Genomic DNA, 25,494 nt, shown 5'->3' on the forward strand with positions numbered 1-25,494 from the left:
CAGCATAGGCCCTTCGGCCCATGTGTGCTAACCTATATATACACCTACCCCCAAAGAAAATAAACCCTCTCAGCCTCATCACTCTGTTTTTTTCCACCCATGTACCTGCCTGAGTCTCTTAAATGCCCCAAATGTTTCAGCCTCCACCTGCACCTGACAATGCATTTACTGACCTCTCCCCTCAACTTTCCTCCCTTCACTTGTACAGATGCCTCTGGTGTTTGCTACTCCCACCTTGGGAAAAAGGGGCTGACTGTCCACCTTCAATTATTACTTCAAACATGATCTTAATCGTCTATTGCATAGCAAAGTCCAAATCCTTTATTCCTCCTTTAGCCATTGCATTGGGGTGAAAAGGAATAGAACTGTGAATGATCTAATGAGATCACCTCCACACCTGAAGCACAAACTCCAGGGATGGTCCCCAAAATAACTGAAATATTAAAAAAAAGCAGAAAAATGACAGGAATAGATGCAGCATTTTCAAGGAGGGGGTCCTAATTGATGTTAGAGATGAGAAGTGCATTTGTATATAGCTCTGCCTTAGACAAATAGTCCTCAAAAATCAGCCTGTTTATGCAGATAGTACATCAAATACAATTCTAGCCTCACTTGATCAGAGATTGGTATGAGTTAATAATGTGAGAGTTCTGCAAAACATATTTGATTTTAATGGGTTGTATTTTTCTTGATTGACCCTACCAATTATCACAACTGTTTTTCTACATACCAAAAGTGACTTCACTTTAAAAGGTCCTCGTTGGCTGTGATAATGTACATTGAGTCAAAGTTAAATGGAAATGTGCACCTCAATTAACCCCTTCCCAATCCATAAACCCGCTGATCCTTGAAGGCAGGATTTAAAGAGAAACTTAGTTTGCTCCAGTTTGTGCACTATTGCCCTGTTGGCCCCAGGATTCACCTGAGTAAGGAAGCATGCAAATTATGATAGAAGCACATAATTCAGAGATTTTTAAGTGTGTTGTTGAGAATCTACAACCAGGAATTCATAGTAAGAAATACAGAAAGATTTTTTTCCCCTAGACTTTTATTGAAAAGTTACATCAGCGGGTAGCAAATTCAAAAGGAAAATCACCTTCTAATGGGTCAAACAGAAAGACCTTGAAACAAACATGGAAGGTACAATGCCCCAATAACCACACTGAAGTGAGACAAGCAGAAAAATAAACAGCACAAAGCAAGATGAAGTTCAGAAACGTGTCCAGCTTTTCATGTGATGAACAAGACAAACAAGATATTGATTTCAAGAATGTTAATGAGGCAGTGTTCAACTCTAATAACACTTCTACCTTGGGATGACTACCTTTAACCTCAATGCAGCCACAGTTAGGATCTAGGGCAATGTTTATCAAAAGACATATTCCAATGTACATTTTAACATGCCAAAAACAATCCAAAACATTCCAGTTAAGTCTGTTCAACATCCACAACCATTTTTGCCATTTTATGGGAATGTTAGAGGAATCTCAGGTTAAACCTGTATTATAAATAAATTCAAGAACCTCATAATTCTGGCATTAGGAGTTCCTAAAAAGAGACCAAGATACACGCATACCTGTAAACACAGAATATCATCTAATCCTATTGCCTCCTTCACATGCACAACAAAGCCCCTTTCCTCTTGCCCATATCTCAGCATTAAGTAGTTTGCTTGTCTCAAAAATATAAACAATGCACACAGAGCTGGATGCTCTTCACCTCCCCCACCCCCCCCCCCCCCCCCACCACTTTGCTTGTCCAACCTATTTACCTATGCAACAGATAAAAATTAGGTTGATCACATATTCTCCAGAGAGAGCTAAACCAATGCACTCCAAACCAGGATTTGAATTTGGAGTATTCTGGAATAATATGGCTTAGTTAGCACAAACGTTTCCCCAGCCCACCCCCTGTGATGGTTTAGTACATTTCAGATTGTTCCATTTTACAACAGGTACATTTTTCTGTGTTTTTACAAGCTCCTGGGTATTTCCCACCCCTTTGAGCAAGATGCAACCCATTCCCAATTATTTTAATTTACTCAGACCAGCAGCATATTTTCACCAATCTTGGAGCAAAACGTTTTTTTAAATAAATAATCCCTCATTGGATCACATGTAAAATTCAGCTCCATGTTATATCAAAAGTACATCTCTGGGAGGCAAATGGTACATGTATGTAGCACATTGGGGAATAGGAACCAATTTAACATAGAAGCCTCAAAATGTTGCAAAGTTGCAGTCTTCATTCATAAAGAAGCAAAATTCAAAAACAGAACATTTCACAGCCATTAGCCCCACTGGTAAGACGGGTCTGTGGGAAAAGTCCAACAACATCCCACACAAGCTGACCATTGCCCTTTCAAGAGTACAGGGTTAGTTTCACAGTTAAAGAACAGCACAAAAGTCCCCTAACTCTTCCACAGGTCGCAGTCTCCTCCTCCAAAGAGCAGCTCATGCAGATATTAAAAGAAGCTACAGAGAGAAAAACACAAGATAGATCATCAACAAAGCAAGATATTTCAGACATGTGCACAGAAAAGGATACTGAACAAAAGCCAAGAGAAATAAATAAAAGCAGGGTGAGAGGACCGAGGGACCTGGGAAGATGAAAACCTGATTGGCACCAAGGAACTGCTGCTTGAAGGTCATGCTTTCAAATAAATAAAGACTCCGTGAATGAGGTGCAATAGCTTTTAATAGCTTAACACATTGTAAATATCCAGAACAATCTGTGGAGTCACACACAAGGATAAAAACCCACGTGAAAATTACAAAAATTTGTGCAATCTTTGCACAAATAAATGGTCGAAAGAGGTGTGAAAAACTTTATTAGTAGAGTCTCAAAATATCAGAGTTCTGTCTGATTAGCAAAGCTGGAGAGAGGTAATCCAAATATCTCGCACTTAAAATAATTTAGCAAGTGTTGGTTTGCAATGCTCAAAGGCTTCAACCTCTTCTGCTAGCAGTGCAATGTATTCCTTTTCAAAAACACTCAAATATGATGCACTTAAGGGCCTAAAAATAAACATGCACTGGGCGTACATTGCTACTGATCATTTACAATTTTTGTTTAAAGAAGCCTTTTACTTTGAGCAATACAAGCTTTTGCGCTCAAGGAAAGACAAGCACTTCTGGCTTCTGACTTCGAACGCCTGGGCCATAGGCAATGTGCTGCTGTCCAGTCTAATATGGATCACAGCTTAATAAAGCAAAATGAAAACATGTTCCATAATCACTCAGGATGTCTAATTATTCAGTGCAGAGCCAAGGGTTACTGTAAGGAAAGAGTGCACAAAATATAGACAGAAATGAATCGCCAGCCTGCGAAATTCAAACAATTCAGTTCACATTTATTTGTATTTAAAGCCCATTTTGGCTCAAACTGTTATCTGGCACAATATTAGCATGCCTTCAGTACAGAAGGACAAGTGGTATCAAAGTAATTTTTTATATATAAAAGCACACACACACAGAACTGCCCTCAAACTAATCCCCTCGGTGTCTCTGAACGTTTTAAATAGATTTGAACAAACACTACACAGTGTTATACTCTGTTGTAGACAACCATGAACAGATAACCAAAGTTTGTAATTTTTAAAATAAAATACCAAAATGAAAATTAATAAAATAAAAATCTGGTTTAAAAAAATAGGGAAAATTATGATAAAAAATATTTCTGTTTGGTTTGCAAACAAGTGGAAATTCCTGTAAACATTGCACTATTTCAATCAATCAATTTTCCTCCTAGGATTTCAACCAAATCCTTTATTTTACATTTCTCCACCCCAACATGCCTTTTGTAACATGCTGAAAATGTAACTCAAGTACCATGAATGTTAATGAAACAAAAAAACCCAAAGATTTGTCAAATCTTATCATAACATGGTTGAGTAGCCTGAAACAAGCAACAAATAAGGCAGCACAAGGGGGGCGATGCAGAAATGATGACGATTCATGCAACTGCTTCCCAGGTTCTCTAATGCACCCGACACCCACAAGGTCTTTTAATGCTGGGATTACTGAGCTGCAGCAGGTCTTTGATGCTCACTGGGTGGTTCATGTGCTGCCATGCAAGTACTGAAGTGGTAAACTGGCAGTCCTTTTGTCAGTTCCATACTATTTTTTTGCTGGATTCCTCCATTCAGAATAGCCACAGTATCAAGCCGGAACATGTATGTCTGCATGGAGGGAGGGGATGGGTGGAGGGGAGGTGGGGGTCAGAGGAACAAGCACGGCAATGTAACCGGGAACAAAAGGGAGCTCATTCCCGACTTGCTGAGGAAAGGATTCTACAGGAAGCCTGAACTGAAAATGAAAGAAAAGTAGGATTAATTTTTCATGAGTTACTTTAAACTAGATGAAATGTTTAGCCAAGTACTGTTCACAATGTAAATAATGAATGCAGGTTAAATACAAAAATGGCTTCTATAACTTAAAACACAAAGCAAACATTCTGATACACACAGCAGTGGAATACCCTTCCGTTTCAGTTACTTCATCAGATCAGTTTGTGTGGGATCCAGCAAACCTGACAGTTTCAGATGGTGTGGCTCCTTAACTTGCCGACTCTGCCAAAGTGGAGGGTCAAGTCAACTTTAAACACAATTTTGACCATCATTTCAGTGAGATGCTGAAGGCAAATGGCCCTGTGAGAGGCAACCTCCTCCAAGCACATTTTTATGAAATACCTGCATTCTCAGGCCAATAGAAATAAACATCAATATAGACAGAAAATATCCTGTAACTTTCACAGCTGTTGGTAGGACTTTGTACAATGCTACTGCCAATTTAAGTGCCCCAAAAAGGGATGTGAATGGCACTATTTAATCACACAGTTTCTTTTTAGATCCTTGCCCCAAAGTATGCCATTCTGGGAGTGAGACCTTTGGATCTAGAATGATTTGAGGGGATGTAAATTATACCTGGGCTTTGGGGCCCAACTAGGGGAACAGACAGGGCACATTCTTCCTCACTCAAAAAGGAATAAAAAGGCAGATATGGAGAAAACAGTTCCTCCGAAGAGGTAATCGTTAAATGGGGATGTGATTCCAAACTTAGAGAGAGAAAGACTCTTCAGACAGTGGATCTTCCCCCTTCTCTCCTCTTCCAAAAAGTACCGAATGGCAAATTGGGGAATAGAGCCCTCCGAACAGAGGTAGTATTGTTGTTTGATAAGGGATCATGTCAGATAAATGGAGCCCCGACATCAGAAGCCAAGGATGGGGCATGTACATTTGAACTGGGAAAAACTGGCAGGAAATTCAAAGAAAAAATCTGTTTAGATTTATGTTCCAAATTTAATTGTGAAGCTGCCGCTGCCCAGAAACCAGATGTGTTGGAGAAAGGCAGGTTGTTGCACAGATGAAGGCAGCACAAGGGCTTTGTTAATTCCAACAAAGTCTGTTCCAGCAGACAGGCACAAAGACAAGGACTTGAGGGCATCACCTTTTCTACTGCCGTACCTAATGGAGCAGAAGACTTTCATGATTTGTAATCATTTGCAGTATCTGCCACTAATATTAAAATCAAAGGCATCATGATGATTCAGGAGAAGCTGGTCCATTGTCTGTTTCAGATTGGTAACATGCGAGCCACCTCATTTGATGACCTGGAAGTTGGACCTAAGTAGCTCAGGACTGATTTTCAGCCCTACTATCCAAACTGCTACCCTTCAACTAAAGTGTTAAAGTAATGACCCATCTGCCTTCCACTGGATCCAAAAAGTTGCCCCCAACCCTTCAAAGCTTATGAGGGTTGTAGGGTAACTGGGGTCTTTGGGGAGCACAGAGTTGTGGGCTGGAAGGGCCTGTTACCATGCTGCATGTCTACATTTAAAAAAATTAAAATCTTAAGAACAGGAGTTCTTCCTGGCACGCTGGTCAATATCACCCCCTCAGTTCAAAGGATTATTTGTTACTTTCAGGATTTTGCAGTGCATAAAAATGACTGGTATCTCCACAAGCACTGAGGCATCAGAGACTGTAAAGGATGCTGCACAATCCATGCCTTTCTAAACGGGTGGAAGATTTAGAACTATGCCATATACTTTAATGGCACCATTCAACATTGGAGACAATAAAAAACCTTGCCTAAAACGCTGCAGCTCAGCCATTCTCAACCTTTTTTGGCTCTGGCCCCCTTAGGACTCTGCTTAATTTAAATTTTTAAAATTTAGACATACAGTACGGTAACAGGCCGTTTTGGCCCATGAATCTGTGCAGCCCAATTGACCTACACCCCATGTAAGTTTTGAATGGTGGGAGGAAACCGGAGACCCTGGGGAAAACCCACATAGACACGGGGAGAATGTACAAACTCCTTACAGACAGCATGGATTCAAACCCCGGTGCTGATTGCTGGCGCTGTAAAGGCGTTGTGCTAACTGCTACGCCCACCGTCCCTGTGAATCAGTCAAGTTTTGGTTTCTTCTGTACTTCTTTCCTACCAACTATATAAAAAAACATTTATGTAACGGAAGTGAAAAGAAAACAAGGGTTTTACTGAAAAGTACTGTGGCCCCGGGGGAAGGGGGGCCATGGGGCCCCGCTGAGAATGGGTACTGGAGGTGAATATTCATGTCCCATGGCAAGGTAAACAGGTGCAATGACAGAGAGCACGGACTTAGACAAAGCATCACCACTATGGAAGCACATAGGATTGTTAGATAATTGATTCCACTGCTGTGCTGGAGGTTAGTAATCAATTAAGCTTACCAGAAAATATGGGTCTCATGCAACATGCAGTGAACAGCATTAACTGTAAAATAATATACATGCAAAAAGCTCATGTAGATGAACAGTGGTAAAAATGTAAACACAGAAACACTTGCTTGTTTTCACAAAAACCCTGCCATTTTCTGGCAAGAGTTCACCAACTCTAAAAGATCTCATCACTTTACTTACCAATCAAACAACACTCTTTATAACTGGACAACAATTACTGAGGCTTCAATTCAGTGGCTTAATCTTCTGTATCATTAAAATGCTTTTACTTCTTTCCTGCATATCTCCAGGCATAGCACGACAGGCTCTGGTAAGGAACTTGTGTGGGCATGTGAACAAAGAATTGGGTATTCCCTCACCCATTGGCTTCTAGTGCTTTATAGCATGATGACTGAAATTAAACTGTGCGCACACACACAGAACAGCATTACTTTTGTACCCGAACTGAAATACTAAACTGAAATACCACATTGAATCTACTTTCTGTTCATCGATTTGAAAGACCGAGTCAAAGCAATTAAAAGTGGCGTGACCTCATGACCCAGCCACAGGAGATGTAACCATGGAACACTGGGTAGTCGAAGCATCGTAATTTGACAGGTTCCCAATTCTGATGCATTTCCTGAGAATGTTCTCCCCTCAAATTTGATTTCATAAATCACATGTAGAATCCATTCTCTCTATTGCCTCCTAAACTGTTTCATCTCTACCAAACGAGACAGGCATCCCTCAACCATCTGCAACTGGACTGCAAATTGCATTGTCCCAGTTAAAGATTACATGTATGAAGCACTAACTTTGGGTAGAAAACACCAATGAGACACCTTGCTGTGCACACAGCCAGACGAGCATCTCGCTGGGCATCCCACATGCAGTTACAGGATGTTGCAACCACCACCCAATAAGGACCCTTTATGGAAAGCAGTATGTTCTCATGCCATCCTGACACATGGTGTCATCAGTGTGGGGCACAGAAATACAAGGGAACATTCCTACTCTGAAACATTTTCTGAACACAAATCAAAACAGGTAATAATTGAACCCTGAGGATTAATAATCAAGGGATACAGGAAGGCAAAATAAAAAGAACAAAAATCTGTGCTTACTTCTTCCGTTCTTTCTCTCGCTTGAGAGTTTGCTGACTTCCCGACTGCTGGGCCTGTGAGTGAAGCAATTCAGCTGCAGACTTTCTCTGTTTAAAAGCATTTATCTCATCATCTAGACTCTTCTTCTTGTCCTCTAACTTTTTCTTTTCATCCTGATGAAGTTTCTTTAACCGGTCAAACTTGTCATGTAACTACGAGAGGAGAGAGGCATTAAAACAGCGAATGCCCTTCACAAGCAACTGACTGGTGACAAAGCACAGTAGGTCATCTCCAGAAAGCAGCCAGCGGAACTCCTCATTCTGCATGGCAGTTCTGTGGTTGCTAGGCTTTATTGAACAGGCATATCGGGCAGCAACGTTTACCTCTTTCTCTGCTTCTTTCAGTTCTGACTCCTTCTCTTTCACTCTCGTCACAAACATTTGTCTCATCTCCTCCTCCTTCTTCTGCAGCTCTCCAAGAAACTCATTCCTCTTTGCCTCATAAGTTTCCTGCAAACTACAAAAGGCAGTTGTGATGTGCCTGAGAGTGAAGCTTTGAGTAAACAAGACAAATATTGAGATTGCTGAAAGCAAAAAGCAAAATGGAGAAAAAAAACAATCATTTGAAATGACAGATCAAACATTTGTTCAGCTCCCACATGTAGCTTGTATCTGAACTTTCCATTACATTTTGCCAAACCAGAATAAACTTCCTCCTTCAGTAATGAGCCCAGAGAGATGCATTTATTAGCACATTTCCAACAAGAAATTACATTTGCTTCCTCTGCATTATCCAGAACATGACTCTCCCCACCCTGCCCCTCTGGAGCTGCCTTAACATCTACTCAGTCATTTAATCTCGAATAACAATGGTGTTCAAACCAATTGAAGAAGGGAATGGAATTAGCTCCAACACAATATGGAACAGTGACATGCAGATAAACAACTGCTCTACAGATCATTTCATTATGGCCATCAAGTCAGCCATGTTTATGGACACGATTAGATAAAGAGCAGTGAAATTCCACAGAAATCTGTGGTCATCAAGGTCTATTTCTAGGGGGAGTCACGTGATGGAGTAGTGGCCGGGACGGTGAACTCCAGCCCTCTCGAGAAAAGTCGGAAAAAACAAAGGAAAACACAAAGGCACAGAAATAAAAGTTAAAGAAAAGTGAGTATAAAGGTGGAAAGAAGATGGCGACAAAAAAAGAAAAATCGAAATCAACGGTAAGGAGAGAGGAAGAGAAGACAACGGAGGAAGAAGGAGAAGGCCTTACCTGTTCGAAGAGGCCCGCGGTGGAGAGAGAAACCCGCTCCCTCAGGTCGGTAGAAAGTGGACTACAAAAATGGCTCGTTGAGCCGAGTAAAAGTGCGCAACCACGCATGCGCGACTCCTCGTGCATGCGCGGTGCGCATGAAAAAAAACACACCGACGGGAGGGGTGACCAGCTGGGGAGTCGATCTCCACAGCCGGCAACGACAGCTGCAGAACACCTGCAGCAAGAAGAGACCACAGAAGACAATGGAAACAAGAAAGAAGAGAAGAAAAGGGCAACAAAGAAACAACAGATGGCCAACCCAGAGGAAGAAGAAGAGGAAGAGGAAGAGTACAGTGAAATAGAAGAAGAAAAGAAAGGCAAGGTAAAGGATATACTTGCTCTTATTAAAGGATACATGGAGTCATTTAAAGAACGGCAAACACAGGAATTTAAGGATTTAAGAAAAAGAATAAACAACACAGAAGAGAAAATGAATAAAATAGATATGACCTTAATAGAAATGGGAAAAAAAATGGACAAGATGGAAGAGCGGGCAGTAGCAGCAGAAATGGAGGTAGAGGACTTAAAAAAGAAATTAGAGGAATCTAATAAAAAAGTTATAGAGACTCAAGAACTGTTAGCTCAGAAAATAGATATAATGGAAAATTATAACAGAAGAAAAAACATAAAGATAGTGGGCCATAAGGAAGATGAAGAAGGCAAGAATATGAGAGAGTTTATAAAAGATTGGATCCCTAGGATCCTAGGATGTCCAGAACTACAGCAAGAAATGGAAATAGAAAGGGCACATAGAGCATTGGCCTTTAAACCACAACCACAACAAAAACCAAGATCTATTTTAGTAAAATTCCTAAGATATACTACAAGAGAAAAGGTACTGGAGAAGACAATGGAGAAAGTAAGAGAGGGCAACAAGCCACTGGAGTACAAAGGGCAAAAAATCTTCATTTATCCAGATATAAGTTTTGAACTCCTAAAGAAGAGAAAGGAGTTCAATACAGCAAAGGCGATTTTATGGAAGAAAGGGTATAAGTTTATACTAAAGCATCCAGCGGTATTGAAAATATTTATTCCAGGACAACAAAACAGACTATTCTCGGATCCAGAAGAAGCACGAAAATTTGCAGAACAATTACAAAATAGACTGAGGGATGAAGACGTGTAATGAGAGTAAAAATGACCACGATTTATATGTATGTGGGTAAAGAGGTATAAGTGTGTATATGTATAATGTGCATAAGTGAATGTATCCGTATTTAGAGAAAAATATAGATAGTATAGACAAGAATTAATTAGGGAAGGAAAGGGAATAGAGGGAATAAGGAAGGAACTAAAAGAGTGACCTTTGTTACATATGAAAAGTGAAATCTTTTCTGGGGGGGGCTGGGTGGGGAGGAGTTGCGGTCACTGCAAAATCAGCTGACGCTTGCGAGTGAATTCGCAAACCCAAATGGAGAGGGGAGATGTGGTTGTCCGACAAGGGATAAAGGACAACTCAGGAGGGGAAGGGGAGATTGGGGCTAAAGAAGTTTTAAATAGGAGAATAAGGAAAATGTTTGATGTTTTAGGAATGTTGTCTTATAAAGGGTTTAAAATAAGAAAACAGAAATGGAAAAGGAGGAAAGGTAATGATGGAAAAACGGAAAGGGAAGATAAACAAAGTATAAAATGGCTACGTTGAACTATATGACTTTAAATATTAATGGAATACATAACCAAATTAAAAGGAAGAAACTGCTAAATTTACTGAAAAAAGAAAAAATTGATATAGCATTTGTGCAAGAAACACACTTAACTGAATTGGAGCACAAGAAATTAAAGAGAGATTGGGTAGGACATGTAACAGCAGCATCATATAATTCAAAAGCAAGAGGAGTGGCTATATTAATTAGTAAAATGTGCCATTTAAAATAGAAGAGGAAATAATAGATCCAGCAGGGAGATATGTAATGATAAAATGTCAGATATATTCGGAGTTTTGGAATCTACTCAATGTATATTCACCTAACGAAGAAGATCAAAAGTTTATGCAAGATATCTTTTAGAAGGTAGAAAATACGCAAGGGAACATATTAATAGGAGGAGATTTCAACCTGAATTTGGATTCAAATGTGGATAAAACTGGGAAAAAAATTAACAGAAAGAACAAAGTAACCAAATTTATAATTAAATCAATGGAAGAAATGCAACTTTTGGATATATGGAGGAAACAACACCCAAAAGAAAAGGAATATTCATATTACTCGGCTAGACATAAAACATACTCAAGAATAGACCTATTTTTGTTATCAGCTAGTATGCAAGATAGAGTAAGAAAAACAGAATATAAAGCTAGAATACTATCGGACCATTCACCCTTAATATTGACAGTAAAGCTAGAGGACATCCCTCCAAGAATGTATAGATGGAGATTAAATCCCATGCTACTTAAAAGACAGGATTTTAGAGAATTTATTGAAAAACAAATAAAAATGTATTTTGAAATAAATACGAAATCAGTGGAAGATAAGTTTATACTATGGGATGCAATGAAAGCATTCATTAGAGGGCAAATAATAAGTTATGTAACCAAGATGAAGAAGGACTATAATCAGGAAACAGAGCAGTTGGAAAGGGAAATAGTAAATATAGAAAAAAAATTAGCAATGAAGGAAGATACAACTAAAAGAAGAGAATTGGCGGATAAAAAAATAAAATATGAAACACTACAAACATATAAGGTGGAGAAGAACATAATGAAGACAAAACAAATATTATGAACTAGGGAAAAAAAACGCACAAAATTCTAGCATGGCAGCTTAAGACAGAACAAGCTAAGAAAATGGTATTGGCATCAAGGAAAAAAGACAAACAAATTACATATAATCCAAAAGAAATTAAGGAAAACTTTAGAGAATTCTATGAACAATTATACCGAACTGAAAACGAAGGGAAAGAAGGGAAAATAGATGAATTTCTGACTAAAATTGAACTACCAAAGCTACAAATAGAGGAACAAAATAAATTAACAGAACCATTTGGAATGGTAGAAATACAAGAGATAATAAAAAAAAATTACCAAATAATAAGACACCAGGAGAGGATGGATTCCCAATAGAATTCTACAAAACATTTAAAGACTTATTAATTCCGCCCCTCCTGGATGTAATCAACCAGATTGATGAAACACAAAGCTTACCAGATTCATGCAAAACAGCAATAATTACAGTAATACTAAAGCAAGGGAAAGATCCACTCTCACCAGCGTCATATAGACCAATATCTTTACTAAACACAGATTATAAGATACTAGCTAAACTATTAGCAAACAGATTAGCAGAGCATGTACCGAAAATGGTAAATTTAGACCAAACTGGATTTATCAAAAAAAGACGCACAACAGACAATATTTGTAAATTTATTAACTTAATTCATGCAGTAGAAGGAAATAAAGCACCTACAGTAGCAGTTGCTTTAGACGCAGAGAAGGCCTTTGACAGAGTAGAATGGAATTATTTGTTCAAAGTATTGCAAAAATTCAGTTTACCGGAGAAGTATATTAATTGGATTAAAGCATTATATAAGGGACCGTTAGCGAAAGTGACAGTAAATGGACATGTATCAAAGCAATTTAACTTAAGCAGGTCAACGCGGCAGGGATGCCCACTATCACCATTATTGTTTGCGCTAGCTATAGAACCACTAGCAGAATCGATAAGAATAGATAATAATATAAAAGGAATAAAAATAAAAGACAGGGAATATAAAATCAGTCTATTTGCGGATGATGTGATACTGTACTTAACAGAACCAGAACTATCAATAAAAGAATTATATAAGAAATTGAAGGAATATGGAGAAGTGTCGGGTTACAAGATAAACGTAAATAAAAGTGAAGCAATGCCTATGAATAATGCGGATTTCTCAAAATTTAAGAAGGAATCTCCATTTAGATGGCAAATGCAGGCAATAAGATACCTAGGTGTACAAATAAACAAAAATCTCGGCCAACTATATAAACTCAATTATTATCCACTAATGAAAAAATTACAGGACGATTCAGAGCATTGGAAAGATTTACCACTAATAGGAAGGATAAACTGTATTAAAATGAACATTTTTCCAAGGATATTATACTTATTTCAGGCATTGCCAATACAACTGACAGAAAAATTCTTCAAGGAGTTGAAGAAAATAATAAGGAAATTTTTATGGAGAGGGGGGAAACCGAGGATAGCACTAGATAAATTAACAGAATGGTTTAAACAAGGAGGCTTACAACTGCCAAACTTTAAAAATTATTATAGAGCCTCACAATTAAGATACCTATCAGATTTTTATCAAACAAGGGAAAAGCCAGATTGGACGAGATTAGAATTAGATAAAATAGGGGAAAAGATACCTGAACACATTATATAAATGGGATGAAAAATTGGTACAACATAGAAGTTCTCCAGTATTACATCATCTCCTCAATATTTGGAAGAAGATTCATGTAGAAAGAAATAAAACAAATTATCAATTACCAAAACTAATATTGACGCAAAACAAGTTACTCCCTTTTACAATAGATAACCTTTCCTTTAGAGAATGGGAAAAAAAAGGGATTAAAAGAATAGAAAATTGTTTTTCAGGAAATAGATTCTTATCCTCAGATATTAAATAAAATAACAGAAAACAATATACCAAAGAATCCAGAGATCTTTCTCCTAAGTAACATAAAAAACAAAGAATTTGGAATTGATTTGGAGGATGCACAAAAAAGATTTATTAAGATAGCTCTAGCCGTAGCAAAAAAATGTATTATGTTAACCTGGAAATTGGAAGATAATTTGAAAATACAACAATGGTATATAGAAATGAATAAATGTATTCCATTAGAAAAAATAACATATAGTTTAAGAAATAATATTGAAATATTCGAACAAATATGGGAGCCTTACATTAAATACAATAGCGAAAACCTACCGGGGACAATCATTACCTAAGTTGATGGAAGGAGAAGGAAAGAAAAGAATGGACTCAGTAGAATTTCTGGTGTATTTTTGTTGAGTGACAACATTGTCTGACTGGTTTAATGTATCCTAGATTGTATACCTTAAATGGATGGGGGGGGGGGGGTGGGGGGGGTGGGTTGGGAGGAGAGGGGGGGGGGAGAAAATGTCACTGAATATGTGTGAAAAGGAAAAAGTGTGTATCATGACTAATGTGATTTATGGTGTGAAAAATAAAAAATTTAAAAAAAAAGGTCTATTTCTAGGAGAATACAACCCTGTCCCATTGATGCAGCCTGCCAAAGGGAAACTCCAGTCTCGTGTTGCTACCTGAAGGGCTTGTTATCAGGGTCCGTGTCCTTGAACCCCATCTCCTCCAGCTTGCAGCGCCGATACAGTTCGTAGTGACGGGCGTGCGTCTGCTCCCGGAGGTCTTCCATGTTGACGCGGATTAGCATCTCCCGTAGTTTTACAAAGTCGCAGTGATTTTCATTCTCCACTGCAAGGCAATTGTGTGTTTCAGGTTGTCAACAAGGGAAAGCCAAAACAGTGAACTATTTAAAAAAAAATCCACCCACCGCTCCATGGAACATTGCATTGTTACGCCAGTTATTTCAGGACAGCTCTTTGCAGGAATGTTTTGGCTTCAGTGACGACCCGCTGGATTGCTGTTCAACATCCAATGGCTGACAGGGGAATAAGTGGGCAAACACTGACTGACTCACAGGATAACAAAGTTAGTGGGCCTAGCAAGAACTCCTACTTGCAAGTACTTCATTCCTTTCACCATTCCCACATAGACAAGTTTGTCCTCGGTCTCATCCTTTGCCAGGATGAGGCCAAACAATCTTAAGAAAAAACACATCATTTTCTTTCTGGACATCCTTAAATCCAACTGCATGAACAGTGATATTTCCAATTTTACGTCCCCCTCACTATCTGGTTCCATTGACTCCATCTCTTCTTACCCTACCCCAAATTTGAACTATTTTCCCATCCCCACTCCTCTCCCTCCACCTCTCCTACCTTCTATCCATTACCTGATCCCCTCATAGTCTTCCCCATTCCACCCTCATCTTCTCCCTTCACACACGATCTCTCCCCTTCTTACTCCAGTCTCAATAAGGACTCTGAAGGATCATTTCTACCCACAGATGTTGTCTGATCTGCTGAGTCCCCCCCCCCACTTCTTGTTTGTGCTCAGTTTGTGTTACTCTAAAAGGTTTGGAATTAGTTTGAAGGACACAGATAGATTTCCGGCAGGGTGAGTTGTCAGAGGATATTGCCCATGATCAGGACATTCAAAGTTGTACTGATTCCTGGTGCTGTTCCACAACTCCACGTGGCCACAACTCCACGTGGTCACAACTCCACGTGGCCACAACTCCAATTAGACTATTCAGAACACAATGCAGATTAGTGTTCTGGATCACGAAACCAATGTTGCCCATTACACCCAATTCACCCTCCAGGAGGGTGTGAGGAAACTGGAATACCTGGAGAAAACCCATACCCATTACAGGGAGAACATACAAACCCATCACAGGGAGAACATACATCCTCCTTACAGACAGCGCCAGATTCGATCCCAGGCTGCTGGCACTGTAATGGTGTTGCTCTAACCATTATGCTACACTTGAAGCTCATGCAGATGCAGCCAAGGCCCCTGTCACCTCTCTACAGTTCCTCATTTATGTCATGCAACACCCTTTTGCCAAACCCTCCCAGCATCCTCACACCACTCCCCACTTCCCATCTATGATCTCAGAGCTTGTGCACCCACTCTGCTGAGAGGGAGTGAATGGTGGAACATCACTGCAGAATCTGGCCTTGCATTTGCCAGCCCTATTCCCTCACCCGCTTGGCCAGACGCTGCCCAATGCAGCAGGAGGCAGAAATCTCAGGCCACTTGAGCTGCGACAGATCTGAGGCAGATCAGCCAGTTCAGCAAGAGCACTGAGTAATTACCAAAGTCCTCAAACAAAGTGTAATGGCTAACACAGTGCAATTACAGCACCAGTGACCTGGGTTCTAATCCCACAATCTGTGTAAGGAGTTGGTACATTCTCCCCGTGTCTGCGTGGGTTTCCTCCCACCCTTCAAAATGTATTGGGTTTGTATGTCAATTGGGTGTAGTTGGGCTCATGAGCTGAAAGGGCCTGTTGCTGTGCTGTGTGTCAAAATTTAAATATATATTTTTTAAAAATGTGAAAATAACTTGTAAAAACAACCTGCAGAGCTTCTGCATGAAAACAAAACAGCTGCATAAAAAAAACTCAGAAAAGGCAACTTGGCTGCACTCTTTTCCCAGTTACACTAGAGACAAACCTCTTATTTTTTTAAAAAAGACTCCTAGCTTGGTGACAGGTCCTTCCACCCCATGAGCATGCCTCCCTCCAAATACACCAATTAACCCACCAGCCCCGCACATTTTTGAAGTGGGGTGGAGAACCTAGGAACTCCTTACAGACAGCAATGAATTTGATGCTGAGTCGCTGGTGCTAACTGCTACGGGAACCATGCTGCCCCCCAATGCATCATGGCCATTTTGGTAATAGAAATTTGCTCATTTGATTTGAGAAAAAAAAAGCACAATTTTTTTCTTTAAATTCTCATTTCTTTTTTAATTTACGTTTATTGATACAAAATGTAAGAAAGCTCGACTGGGCCATGAAACACGTGCTGTCCAATTAAACTGTTCATTTTGGAGAAAACCCATAGAGGTCACAGGGAGAACGAACAAACTCCTGACAGAGAGAGCTGGATTCAAACCTGGTCACTAGTAGAGTTGCACTAACCTGGTCACTAGTAGAGTTGCACTAACCTGGTCACTAGTAGAGTTGCACTAACCACGACACTAAACTTGCACATGTGGATGGTGTGACTTCACACAACAGAAAATTCTGATGCTGGTTGTGCTCTAGGACCCCGTTCTAATGCACATCCTCCGATTACAAGGTTCAATGTGGTAACTGTGGAGGAATATGGTTTCTTGCTTGTCAGACTACTTTTCCAGTGACAGTTTTGGCTGCAATGAGTTACACTTAACATGGAAACAAAGTCACCAAGATGTTCTGCTTCCAACAAAGAATTAGCTCCCACCCAGTGAAGCCCTCTTACCCTGCACAGTGCCCCAAGGATACTGCCGTGCCTTCATCATCTTGTTCCCAATCTTAATTTCCTCTGTACTTCCAACAACAGCAAATGGCAAATGTGCCTGAAAGACAACAATAAAAAGTTAAGTACACACCATTGAGAGAATAACTCACACCCACCAATGCTGGTTTCGACCTTGGTGTTCAGGAGGTCACTTGATCCTTGGAGGATGTATTTACCTTTCAAACCATTAGTTCCATCCCCACTGACCTACAGATTTCTGTCTACATTCACAATTTTTTCAGATCACACTTTCCTAAAAAATTCTTGTGACCCATTTTTATGCTAACTCCTTGCATCATTTCCTTTGTAACAAACACCCATAGCAGATCATTTCTCCAAATCCACTATGAAAAAGCGCCATGAGCCACTACAAAGGCAACAACAGAATCCCTGATTCATCCAAGAAACTTTAATCCCAGCCTCCCTGCATTCTCTCACTTGGGGAAAAAAAAACTTGCGTTATATCCTCAGATTATAATAGAAAAAGCACTTCTTGCATTAAAGGTTAGAAAATCATTTTTAAGTTGCTATGTACATTTTTTTAAAGTAAAAAGCAAGGTTAGGCTGGCTTGTTTGTTCCTTGTCAAGTCTACAATGGACATCACTTCTACAACCTGCTCAGGACCTGAAGCAGTCTTGTATTTATTATTCAGCTAGATGGTTATTGATTACCCTTCCCCATCGCCCATGTGAAGGTGAAAAACGAACCACAGCTGTCTGCCGCCATCCTGATAGATATCTGGTATTTCCAGTTGTTATTAACCTAGTCCTGGAGAACATGAATCAGTTTCCAGTTCAGTGCAAAGTTAAAGAACAGACAAACTTACATTCATGATGCCATTGATCTCTGCCACAGTCTCATCATCTGTGGGGAACTGATAGATCTGAACCCCATTGCTGACCAATTCACTCATGATCTTGATCTTGAATTTCTGGAGCTCATTTTTGGAGACTGAATCTGCCTTGGCAATGATGGGAATGATATTGACCTGAAGGATTTAAAAAAAAGAACTTTGGCTACAGGTTTACACCAGACAGCGGCTCAAAGAAGTTTCCTGGCTGCACTGAAGGTGCAAGTATCAGGGATAAATTTTAGAAGGTTACAGGACTGGAGAGTTGAAACCTAATTCAAGCTTTATAAACATCTTATCTTATGTAGATCCCTCTACAGTCCTCAGGACATTTTGAGGCAACCAACCCTTTTAATTGATACAAGATCTAGCCAGTTCTAATTAAATGATCACCAACGTGCAATACCATTCTTATTCCTCTCTGCATATGCTGCCTGAGTTGGTGAATCTTTGCAACATCCTGTATTGCAGATCTCCAACAACTGTAGTGTTTGGATTTCTGTTCAGGAACATTGTCCCCAGGGGTTAAGTGCTAACTTTTTAGGGCTGGAGCTGGCAAAATGCCTGCCATTTCCTAGAGCCTCTCTCTATATATTGTCACACCAAATTTGTGTACCTGCTCATAACATGAATAGGGCAAGGAAGTTGCCAGTACATGAAATGAGCAGGTACACAAATTGACAACACATTTTATATATATATATATATATATATATAGGGCTTATATAATCTCAAGCACTAAACCAAGATGAAAGAAATGTATGAATTCCAGAGCTCCACAGGAATATAGTGATAGTTAAGTCTTTACCTCCTGTGGACGCTGTGAGATCTGCTGAGTCCCTCCAGCATTTCCGTGTTTTTACTTTGCTAAAGAAACGCGGTCCCATTGCCCCTCCCTCTCAGGGTGCTCAGCATGTAGGTGCAAGGGAGCATGATTGACAGTTTTCATTGCTGAATCCAACAGGGAGAATAGGACATGTGGTGGCGAATGGTCTGGAGGAGGGTCTGAGAGAGAGACAGGTTTCTGAAATCGAGCGTTGGTGGAAGATGGGGAGCAGGGATGAGTGGGCGGGAGCTGTGCGTGATGTTCTTATTACAGGACATCACTTGGTTTAATTGCAGATCATGCATTCTTTTTAAGGTGGGCGAGATGGAAGTTTCTGCACCACTTTGCATTGAGGGTAAAAACTCTGACACCTCTTTGCTGAGCCCCATGTAATTTTGTCTCTCCTCCTTCTTGCCTCCCTCTCACTGTCTTTTTGTTATGTGCTCCATGACATTCCATGCCAACTTACAGCTCTGTGTATTCCCCACTTATCAGTGGTATTTTTCCCCTGCCATCCACCACCCCCTCTCCCCATCCCCCACCTCAACACCCACTTCGGTAAATTCCCCTGTATTCAATATGCGGGTGTTGTTAAATTCCCCACTAATTAAAATTCCCCACTTGTTTATTTTGCATTTTTAAAAAATAAAACAGAGATTCCAGAGCACTCCACCCCGGATTGTCCCCTCCTTCTCCAGACAGATTGGCCATGATCAACAAGCCTCACTGTTCCCTTGCAGCAGGTACCATCACCCTGCTTCAGATATTCTCTTAGTTCTCTCCACGTGTCTCGTTTCTATCTTCTTCGAAAGGTAACCAGCCTGAAACAATTACTCTCTCTTTGCACTGTTGTTGCTGCCGGAGCTGCTTGGATATTTTGATAATTGTCTGTTTTTATTAGGGCAAGGGAGTGTTCCGCTCCTTACAATCAGTCTCCAAGAGACCGACGTGCCACTCATTGAGGAATGGTTTCATCAGGATGTGAAGTCTAGAGCCAGGAATGAATTTTCAGGATGGGGGGGGGAGGGTTGGTCATTTAGAAAAACACTTTTCCTTTCCCATTCCAGCAGGCTGACCTCAGTCAAGGTTGAGACAGATTGTTGGACTAGAGAAGAATGTGAAAAATGGTTAGAACTGAGTGCACGATCTGCCACAATGAAAATGACAAGCGGAGCAAGGTCGAGGAGTTAGTTGACTCCTGTTCCTATTCCTTTTGCCTGACTGGGCTCATAGTCACACGTATGCAGGACTGATAAGAGAAAGAAGGGGCAACAAATGTGCATAACTCCACAAAAGTAGGAGGACAAGGCCTGAGAATGAGGTTGTATCCACCCAGGAAAGATTTGGCTTTTGTACTGAGGATGATCTGAGTTTCAGTTTCAAATAGAGGTGGCGATTTTCATGTGAGAAAGTCCAAAGCTAGAAATGCAAGATATTCATGAATAAATTATAAACTCTCCTTCTCCAGCAATGGCAGATGGAGAAGGACATACCATTGAAGCAATATCCTTATTTTTAATTTTTTAATAATTTTTTATTTTTCACATTATAGATCACATTATTCAAGATATACACATTTCTCCTTTCAAATATATACAGTGTCGTTTTCTCCCCCCATCCCTCCACCCCTCCCCCCCACCTCCCCCTCCATCCATTCAAAACTCTGAGTCCAAGATACATCAAACCCATCAAACAATGTTGTCACTCAACATTAACGAACAAAAACTTCCACTGAGTCAATTCTTTCCATTCTCTTTTCCTTTTGTCATTTTAGGTGATAGATGTCCCGGTAGGTTTTCTCTATTATATTCCATGTACGGCTCCCATATTTGTTCAAATAATGTTATATTATTTCTTAAACTATATGTTATTTTTTCTAATGGAATACATTTATTCATTTCTATATACCATTGCTGTATTTTCAAATTATCTTCTAATTTCCAGTTTGACATAATACATTTTTTTGCTACAGCTAGGGGTATCTTAACAAATCTTTTTTGTACACCCTCCAAATCAAGTCCAAATTCTTTATTTTTTATGTTACTTAGGAGGAAGATCTCTGGGTTTTTTGGTATATTGCTTTCTGTAATTTTATTTAATATCTGGTTTAGACCTTCCCAAAATTTTTTCACCTTTTCACAAGTCCAGATTGCATGAATTGTTGTTCCTATTTCTCTTTTACAATGAAAACATCTGTCAGATACTGTTGGGTCCCATTTATTTAACTTTTGAGGAGTGATATATAACCTAAGTATCCAATTATATTGTTTCATACGTAATCTCGTATTTATTGTATTTCTCATAGTTCCTAAACATAACCTCTCCCATGTTTCCTTTTTTATCTTTATGTTTAGATCTTGTTCCCACTTTTGTTTAGTTTTATCATTTATTTCCTCATTCTCCTTTTCTTGTAATTTGATATACGTGTTTGTTATAAATTTTTTAATTATCATTGCGTCTGTAATCAGATATTCAAAATTGCTTTCTTCTGGTAACTTCAGACTACTTCCCAATTTATCCTTTAAATAGGATTTCAATTGGTAATATGCCAGCACTGTATCTTGAGTTATATTATATTTATCCTTCATTTGTTCAAAGGATAATAATTTATTCCCTTAAAAACAATTTTCTATTCTTTTAATCCCTTTTCTCTCCCATTCTCTAAAAGACAGGTTATCTACTGTAAAAGGGATTAGCTGATTTTGCGTCAGTATTAGTTTTGATAATTGGTAGTTTGTTTTATTTCTTTCTACATGAATCTTCTTCCAAATATTAAGCAAATGGTGCAATACTGGAGAATTCCTATGTTTTACCAATTTTTCATCCCATTTATATCAGGTATCTTCTCCCCTATTTTGTCTAGCTCCAATCTAGTCCAATCTGGCTTTTCTTTTGTTTGGTAAAAATCTGATAGATATCTTAATTGTGCAGCTCTATAATAATTTTTAAAATTTGGCAGCTGTAAGCCTCCTTGTCTATACCATTCTGTTAATTTATCTAGTGCTATCCTCGGTTTCCCCACTTTCCATAAAAATTTCCTTATTATTTTCTTTAACTCCTTAAAGATTTTTTCTGTCAAGTGTATTGGCAGTGCCTGAAATAGGTATTGTATCCTTGGAAAAATGTTCATTTTAATACAGTTTATCCTTCCTATTAGTGTTAATGGTAAGTCTTTCCAATGCTCTAAATCTTCCTGTATTTTTTTCATTAGTGGATAATAATTAAGTTTATATAGATGGCTGAGGTTTTTATTTATTTGTATACCTAGGTATCGTATTGTTTGCATTTGCCATCTAAACAGTGATTCTTTCTTGAATTTTGAGAAATCCGCATTATTCATTGGCATTGCTTCACTTTTATTTGCATTAATCTTGTATCCCGACACTTCTCCATACTCCTTCAATTTCTTATGTAATTCTTTTATTGATGTTTCTGGTTCCGTTAGGTATACTATAACATCATCTGCAAATAAACTGATTTTGTATTCCTTGCCTTTTATTTTTATCCCTTTTATTTTATTTTCTGTTCTTATCAGTTCTGCAAGTGGTTCTATGGCTAACGCGAACAATAAAGGCGATAGTGGGTATCCCTGCCTTGTTGATCTGCTTAAGTTAAAATGTTTTGATACATATCCATTTACTGTCACTCTTGCCAATGGCCCCTTATATAATGCTTTAATCCAATTAATATATTTCTCTGGTAAACTAAATTTTTGTAGTACCTTGAATAAATAATTCCATTCTACTCTGTCGAAGGCCTTCTCTGCATCTAAAGCAACCGCTACTGTTGGAGTTTTATTTCCTTCTACTGCATGAATTAAGTTAATAAACTTACAAATATTATCTGTTGTTCGTCTTTTTTTATGAATCCAGTTTGGTCAAGACTTACTATTTTTGGTACATAATCAGCTAATCTGTTTGCTAATAATTTAGCTATTATCTTGTAATCTGTGTTAAGTAGAGATATTGGTCGATATGATGCTGGTGCAAGTGGATCTTTCCCTGCCTTTGGTATTACTGTGCTGTTTTGCATGAATCTGGTAAGCTTTGTGTCTCATCAATCTGGTTGATTACTTCCAGGAGGGGAGGAATTAATAAATCTTTAAATGTTTTATAGAATTCTATTGGGAGATCATCCTCTCCTGGTGCTTTATTATTCGGCAGATTTTTTATTGTCTCTTGTATTTCTACTATTTCAAATGGTTCTATTAATTTATTTTGTTCCTCTGTTTGTAATTTCGGTAGTTCAATTTTAGCTAAGAATTCATCTATTTTGCCTTCTTTCCCTTCGTTTTCAGTTTGGTATAATTGTTCGTAGAATTCTCTGAAATTTTCATTAATTTCCGTTGGATTATATGTGATCTGTTTGTCTTTTTTCCTTGATGCCAATTCCATTCTTTTAGTTTGTTCTGTCTTAAGCTGCCACGCTAGAATTTTGTGCGTTTTTTCTCCTAGTTCGTAATATTTCTGCTTTGTCTTCATTATATTTTTCTCCACCTTATATGTTTGAAATGTTTCATATTTTATTTTTTTATCTACCAATTCCCTTCTTTTAGTAGTGTCTTCCTTCCTTGCTAATTCTTTCTCTATATCTGCTATTTCCTTTTCCAACTGTTCTGTTTCCTGATTGTAACCCTTCTTCATCTTAGTTACGTAACCCTCTGATGAACGCTTTCATTGCGTCCCATAATATAAACTTATCCTTCACTGATTCTGTATTTATTTCAAAATACATTTTAATTTGTCTTTCTATGAATTCTCTAAAATCCTGTCTTTTAAGTAGCATGGGGTTTAATCTCCATCTATACCTTTTTGGAGGGATATCCTCTAACTCTATTGTCAATATCAAGGGTGAATGGTCCGATAATATTCTAGCTTTATATTCTGTTTTCCTAACTCTATCTTGTATACAAGCTGATAACAGGAATAAATCTATTCTTGAATATGTTTTATGTCTATCCGAATAATATAAATATTCCTTTTCCTTTGGGTGTTGTTTCCTCCATATATCCAAAAGTTGCATTTCTTGCATCGATTTAATTATAAATTTGGTTACTTTATTCTTTCTGTTAATTTTTTTCCCGGTTTTATCTATGTTTGAATCCAAATTGAGATTGAAATCCCCTCCTATTAATATATTCCCTTGCGTATCTGCTATCTTCAGAAAAATATCCTGCATAAATTTTTGATCTTCTTCATTAGGCGAATATATAGTAAGTAAATTCCAAAACTCCGAATATATCTGACATTTTATCATTACATATTTTCCTGCTGGATCTATTATTTCCTCTTCTATTTTAATTGGTACATTTTTACTGATTAATATAGCCACTCCTCTAGCTTTTGAGTTATATGACGCTGCCGTTACATGTCCTATCCAATCTCTCTTTAATTTCTTGTGCTCCACTTCAGTTAAGTGTGTTTCTTGCACAAATGCAATATCAATTTTTTCTTTTTTCAGTAAATTTAGCAGTTTCTTCCTTTTGATTTGGTTATGTATTCCATTAATATTTAAAGTCATATAGTTTAATGTAGCCATTTTATACTTTGTTTATCTTTCCCTTCTGTTTCCTCATCATCACCTTTCCTTCTCATCCATTTCTGCTTTCTTTCTTTGAACAGTTTATAAGACAACATTTTTAACACATCAAACATTCCCCTTATTCTCCTACCTAATATTTCTTTAACCCCATTGTCCCCTCCCCTTCCTGAGTTGCCCATTATCCCTTGTCGGGCAACCACATCTCCCCTCTCCATTTGGATTTGCGAATTGTCAACTGATTTTGCAGTGACCGTAATTTCTCCCTACCCAGCCCCCCCCAGAAAAGATTTCAATTTTTATATACAACAAAGGTCACTCTCTAAATTCCCTCTTTACTCCTCTCTTCCCCTTTTTTTCCCTCATTAATTCTTCTCTATACACTATATATTTTCTTTTAAATGCACATACACTTATGTACTATATGTATTATATATGTATATAGTCCTATACACACGTCTTTTTAGTTCGCAGTCTTTTGTACTCTCGTTACACGTCTTCATCTCTCAGTCTATTTTGTAATTGTTCTGCAAATTTTCGTGCTTCCTCTGGATCCAAGAATAGTCTGTTTTGCTGTCCTGGAATAAATATTTTCAATACCGCTGGATGCTTTAGTATAAATTTATACCCTTTCTTCCATAAAATCGCCTTTGCTGTATTGAACTCCTTTCTCTTCTTCAGGAGTTCAAAACTTATATCTGGATAAATAAAAATTTTTTGCCCTTTGTACTCCAGTGGCTTGTTGCCCTCTCTTACTTTCTCCATTGTCTTCTCCAGTACCTTTTCTCTTGTAGTATATCTTAGGAATTTTACTAAAATGGATCTTGGCTTTTGTTGTGGTTGTGGTTTAAAGGCTAATGCTCTATGTGCCCTTTCTATTTCCATTTCTTTCTGTAGTTCTGGACATCCTAAGATCCTGGGGATCCAATCTTTTATAAACTCTCTCATATTCTTGCCTTCTTCATCTTCCTTAAGGCCCACTATCTTTATATTATTTCTTCTGTTATAATTTTCCATTATATCTATTTTCTGAGCTAACAGCTCTTGTGTCTCTAACTT

General features: G+C 38.5%; 1 protein-coding gene across 4 annotated transcripts in view; it reads right to left on the reverse strand.

Moving 5' to 3' along the window:
- Positions 1-2,679: 2,679 nt before the first annotated feature.
- septin6 (septin 6) overlaps positions 2,680-25,494 on the reverse strand; it is a 72,942-nt gene continuing 50,127 nt past the window's right edge. For 2 of the 4 annotated variants that reach the window (XM_069892640.1, XM_069892643.1), the window contains exons 5-10: positions 18,048-18,209; positions 17,182-17,278; positions 14,392-14,560; positions 8,193-8,325; positions 7,831-8,021; positions 2,680-3,276 (exon numbers count right to left, since the gene is read on the reverse strand). In XM_069892640.1, coding sequence (XP_069748741.1) covers positions 3,252-3,276; positions 7,831-8,021; positions 8,193-8,325; positions 14,392-14,560; positions 17,182-17,278; positions 18,048-18,209 — 777 coding nt within the window. In that variant the 3' untranslated portion in view covers positions 2,680-3,251. Of the gene's footprint in view, positions 4,308-6,715; positions 6,759-7,830; positions 8,022-8,192; positions 8,326-14,391; positions 14,561-17,181; positions 17,279-18,047; positions 18,210-25,494 lie in introns of all 4 variants that reach the window. The other 2 variants (XM_069892642.1, XM_069892641.1) reach the window with 2 other exon arrangements.

The sequence above is a fragment of the Narcine bancroftii genome, chromosome 8 (genome assembly GCF_036971445.1).
Source record: "Narcine bancroftii isolate sNarBan1 chromosome 8, sNarBan1.hap1, whole genome shotgun sequence".
Lineage (NCBI taxonomy): Eukaryota > Metazoa > Chordata > Chondrichthyes > Torpediniformes > Narcinidae > Narcine > Narcine bancroftii.